The 5886-nt window shown below is 38.2% G+C and overlaps 1 protein-coding gene across 1 annotated transcript in view; it reads left to right on the forward strand.

The window, feature by feature from the left end:
* Window positions 1-5886, forward strand: part of LOC118419863 (sodium/bile acid cotransporter 7-A-like) — a 22393-nt gene that overhangs the window by 4083 nt on the left and 12424 nt on the right. Inside the window, exon 5 of the mRNA XM_035826521.1 lies at window positions 449-487. Within this exon, the coding sequence (XP_035682414.1) occupies window positions 449-487 (39 nt within the window). The remainder of the gene's footprint in view (window positions 1-448; window positions 488-5886) is intronic.

Here is a 5886-nt window from a genome sequence, read left to right on the forward strand (position 1 = left end):
ATGATGATTCAAACACAACCGTTAAACAGCTTTACTCGCCATATAAGATTACAATGAGTCTGAATAGTTGAATATGTGTTGAAGGTACTAAGTACATGTACATGTATTTTGTTTCTGCTTACGACTTACATAAATTTACAGGATTTGAAAATTTTATAGGCTTGCTTAATACAACACAATGGTTGTATATTTGAAATTGAATGCAAGTATCATTACTACAAAATGTACTTTCACCATGTTTGAATACTATTAAGTAATATATAATCATACTAAAAATGATGTATGCATTTCGAGAGTAATCTATATCCGTAGTAGTCTTATATCCTACTGAAAAACACTAAAAAGTTTGAGCACAAATAATTTCCCTTGTACCCATCTAGCATCCTTCCTATATACTTTGTCTCCTATGAAAAAAGAAACAGTGTTACTGTTTTCCTTCTATCTACAGGCAGCAGCTATATTCAACTCAGCATTAGGCAGTTTTCTGGTAAGTGTATTAATTTTACAGACTACTTTATGTACATGTGTATGTAAAATTAGGGGTTCCCCAAGCTGTAGCAAAGCTGTACTGCACTACTATGTACTGTACATCAATACCTAGTGAAAAACATGTCAAGCTTCGTGCTCAGTCTGAGGCTCGAGCACTTTTTACCTTTAGTTAACAGATTCTATAAAATATTGGTTAGGCCTTCTACTTGCAGAAGGGAAAAATTTTGCATTTTCTTTATCAATTTAACCCCATCTATATATATATATAATTATATAATTCATGTATAGGTATGGACAGCATGTCTCCACCTGAATTTTGGCTTTGATATACAGTGTATACCAATTCAACATCTTAAAGTTTATATTTATTTGCCACATATGAATGGAAATCTAGTCTACTTTTGAACCAAATCATTGTCAACAGTATGAAATTTTGTTGCCGTTGCTATATAAACCAGTTCTCGTATAATGTTCGAGGTCAAGGTTTTCCAACTTCAAATGACCGATCCTGGCCTGATTTATCTTAACTCTCATTGTCATTCTCACATTCTTAAATGCCACATCAGCATATTATTTATTGTTACACCTGTTTGAAACCTCAGCCATTTGGTCAGCATCACTTCCAGTTGGCATTACATGTACTTTGACATTGACTTCATTTAGATCCACAACTTTGGATCCACTATCTTGACATTTCTGTTAGTTATTCTTCCAGTGGTCTTGCATCTACTGATTCATGAATACAATGTCACATGACAGACAGGTAAACTACAGAACAATCACACTAATGACTAAAGTACAGAAGAGAAAAAATACTGATACATAACCATACTAGAGAAATGAACGAAAATGCAAGTTCATGTTTAACTGTCCTGTCATGTGATTGATGAGACATTTGGTAGAAGAAGCATTTCCTTTCAGCATTGAACTTGGTTTTGGCTGTTTGATGGGTTTATTATTTGCTGCTCGTTGTGTTTGGTTACTGACTGTTCTGTATAACTGGAAGGTGAGTTGGTTGTACAATCATGTTCATGGTACTCCAGTGTACTCATTCATCAAGAGAGGTTTTATCCAATCAGATGCAGTAGTGACTTTGGAGTCAGGTTACCACCACACTCGCACAAGGTGTAGGTACAGATGTTCAATCTTCACATTTTGCAGGAGGGCTCATGTCTAACTTCCTGCCTGTTGGCTTCTCTGATTGTCTAGATTCTCGCCCAGAACGGTTTATGAATGGAGTTTCATTGCCACTTGCACCTTCTTTAGCATCAATTAGTGGAGTATTCTCATTTACATTCTCATCTGTGTTCATTTTTGGATCATCTGCTGATACCTGTGAAGATGTATTTGGGCTTGTGCTGATGTGGGAATGTTGTTCAGGGTGATTTTGTACTTGGCTATCTGGTGAAGTAGTCAAATTCTGTTCGTGGTCGTCAGCATTAACGGGTCGCATTCCTATGCCATTATTTTCTGCATCTGCCTGTACCTGTTGAGGGGGGGTTTGTCCATCAGGACCGTCAATGACATTTGCACCTTGTTTAGTATCCATAAGAGATCTAGATACATTGAATTTCTCGTTTACAGAATCATTCTGTTTGTTCCCACTGTCGTCATTACTATGACTGCCCTTGTTCAGAGAACCCTTATGCATCCTGCCTTTATGTACACTAAGCCCATGCTTGTTCTTGCATCCTTGGCCACATATTTCGCAAGTTACACCATCTTGTTCCTGTTGAGAGGGAGTTTGTCCAGTAGGACCATCAGTGCCATTTGCACCTTCCTGAGCATCTATTAGAGATGTATTTTCATTTACTTTCTCATCTTGGTCCATTGTTGGATCATCTGCTGAAACATGTATTTCGACCTCTGAAGATGCAGCAGGGATTGTGTTGATGGTGGAATGTTGCAATTGTTCAGGGGGATTTTGTACTGGGCTATCAGGGAGAGTAGTCAGATTTTCTCCATTGTCATCAACAGTATTGATGGGCTGCATTTCTATGTCTGCCTTCTTCAGGCAACCCTTCCAGGTCTGATGTCTCTTAAGCCCTGACTCAGTCTGGCATACTTTGCCACATATGCATGTTACCTTCTCCAGACAACCCATCTCGATCTGGTGTGTCTATAACTCTGACTCAGTCTGGCATACTGTGCCACATACTTTGCATGTTACCTTCTTCAGGCAACCCTTCCAGGTCTGATGTCTCTTAAGCCCTGGCTTAGTCTGGCATACTTTGCCACATATGCAAGTTACCTTCTGCAGACAGCCCATCTTGGTCTGGTGTATCTTTAGTCCTGCCTCATTCTTGCATACTTTGCGACATATTTTGCATGTTACACTCACCTGTGTATTTGGCTGATGTACATTACCTCCAGAATTAGTGCTATCCCTTTTATCTTTATACTTACGTATACACTTAATAAATGAATAGATACCTCCAATAATGGTAACAAGACTAGCAGGTACACCTGGTACACCAAAGATAATACCGAGCAGCTGCGGAGTGGTAAGGGAGTTGCTGTTTGTCGACTCTGGTTGCTCTGTCTCTGAATTTTCCCCATTTGCTTTAAGTTTAAGAGTTGTTAGTGCATCTTTGGTCACAGCAGTATTTCCAGGCAATGTAGGCAATGTTTTTGTAGGTACATGCACCGGAATGTTGTCAGTAGAGCTGTCTGCAGACCGTGGGTGCTCTCTTTTCAAGTTTTCACCGTTTGCTGTGGTAGCTATAACTTTGACTGCAGCTGTATTAGTACCAGTTCCCTGCAGCAGGATCAGTAGTGCAGCAAGAAGAACAGTGTTGACTGTAGTCCTGACCATGGTGTTGTGATGCCTAATTAGGTCTAGTATGAAAGAGAAAAATGTCATGGTTAAAAAGATCAAGTGTAAGGAAAATGTCACTTATGATTTGTTACTGTTAGAGCAGAGTTACTACATATTATTATATTGTATTATTATTTAAACATCATTGTCATTGTCATTATTCAAAGTTTTCAGGTGCAAATTAGGATGTTACTTTGCCTACCGTGAGTTTTCCTGATATGTGTTCAAGATGTTCTTCTCCCATTTCGTACAACATTGACAATCCTAATGGCTGATAACAAGGCATTTTAAAACTACAATGTCATGTATGTGTACATGTATCGGTACTTTCTTTGTTTCATACTCTCTTAGCCTTAATCTTTGTCAACTATATATTTGCAGGGTCAAGTGAGCCTTGTACACTTAATTTGTCCATTCTTGCAAGAATATGCAATTCAAGACATCTCCTTAAGCAGCACCACCTAGAGCTGTGCTTTGTACATTTAGATTTCATGTAATATGTATGATTGGTCACATGACCCCAATACGAAGCACTCTGGTCTCATGCAGGCAATCAGGCCGCCATCTTGCTTTTTGTTGTTGTTCAACCCCTGCATAATAAACTCTTATAGAACAGTCCCATAAAATATACATGTAACTTGTAATATAGCGAAAGCCTTTTACAAATTGTAACAATTTTAAAGGCTCTCGCTTATATTGCACTACATGTTGCAGTTCATGCCCGAAGGCTGCTTGCAAGACTTAGTACATGGTATAAACATAGGAGATTACAAGTGACAAATGAATGAACAGTTATAAACATATTAGTCGCCTTGTCATTGTCAATTACGTCCATAACCAGCACAGTTTTGACTGTTACTGGTCTGGTATAACCATAAATGTTCACCTTTTCTTTGTTTACAGTCCGGAAAGAGTTAAAGAATGATGTGACGAAAGTGAAAATGAAACCAGTTTAGCTCAAATAGACTTCATGAACAGAATTATAAAGAGCTGGCTTCAACAGTTACTGGTTATGACAGAGAAGACACTCACTGTCTTGTCTACAATAGTCAGTATTAATTCACAGGTTTGTCATACCAAGAAAATTCCCTGAGCTCTTTTTCACTAGTGTTAGTGCAACAAACAGTGGACCACGGCTTAACGTCCTGTCTGTTCCCATGTTTTATACAATCGTCATGTAGTCTGTTCTCAATGAACAGACTATAGAAAACATGAAGATCAGTATAGCACTTACCTGATATATTATACTGGTTCTGCCTGTCTCAATGTTTTTCCTTAGAATGCGAAGTTGAGTGCACGTCTTCAATGATTTGGGAATTCTGACTCAACACCTGTCTGTCTGTGGGTGTAGTCTGTTTATGGTTAGAAATGTTGACAGTCAGTCACGGTCACCTGAGTAAGGAATTTGAAACTAGTATGTCTTATTTATGAAGCTCTATTATGAAATACAATGTCATGTACCATGCAATAACTGCGCAAAACAGAGTCCCAGTCATTTACAAAACTAATAAATATGACTTAGTGTAATGTAAGATGTAATATACTAGAATCTATGTGAATGTAGATACCTGGCAGCCAAAGGCAGCAGTCACTTCATTGGTTCCGGGTCGGAATTAACTACTAGTATGACAGGGGTTCGTGGTACTGGGCATGGTAATATGCTGGATATACATGGTTGTCTCGGACCCTAACTTTTCCTCCCTATTGCTTGGGGATTGTTATAGCTAACTCAGAGCCTTATATTATGTTTTTTTGAATTTCCAGTAAAGCCTGTGGGTTGTATTATTTTTGTGTGTGGAGGAGTTGGTCGGCAAGCAAGACTGTTTTGTATTAGTCCGCGGCAATGGTGATGCGTTTTTTTTTATGCCTCACTCGGATGACCAATTAGCAGTGTTTTTGGTCAGGTGTGGCCATATGTACTCATCTTTGTTTACAGTGACTGGAAAGAAGCGAGGAAAAGTGAAAGTGAAAATGATTGCTAAAATAACATTAGGCCACACCAATTTAATTTCTTGGTTCACGGATTTTTTCATACAAAATATGGAGCGAGAGGGCAAAATAAAAATAAAAGTAAAAATTGTAAAATGGTTGGTGTAAAGGTAAGGGCTAATCCAAAACATAAAGAATAAAAAGTTTTCAGCTTGAAAAAAGTACAAAAACACTATTATCATATAGCCAGATGGAGTTGGCCAATCAGAGGCCCCCATTTCCCATGGGTTATCAGGCCGTAACCTGAAAAGTGGGCGGTTATTAGAATAACCGCCCACTTTTTGGACCGCACCATTATAGAGGGGACAGGACGCTAATACTAGTGTTACGTATTTATCGATTATATCTATTAAACAGCGTATTGTACTTTATTTCGAACAATTTATGTTAAACTACAACACAATTAATAGATATAAATGATATTTAAACTGAAAAAGATTAAAACAGATTTACAACACCCCCGCCAAAAGTGGTTTGTTCCATTACGTCACCGCAGATCCGCATATCGGACGATTTTATTTTTGCTGGACGCCATCTTTTTTTTGCATTCGAACCGCAAGTTTGTGAGCTTTTTGTTGGTATTTTCGTCG

The sequence above is a fragment of the Branchiostoma floridae genome, chromosome 7 (assembly GCF_000003815.2).
Source record: "Branchiostoma floridae strain S238N-H82 chromosome 7, Bfl_VNyyK, whole genome shotgun sequence".
Lineage (NCBI taxonomy): Eukaryota > Metazoa > Chordata > Leptocardii > Amphioxiformes > Branchiostomatidae > Branchiostoma > Branchiostoma floridae.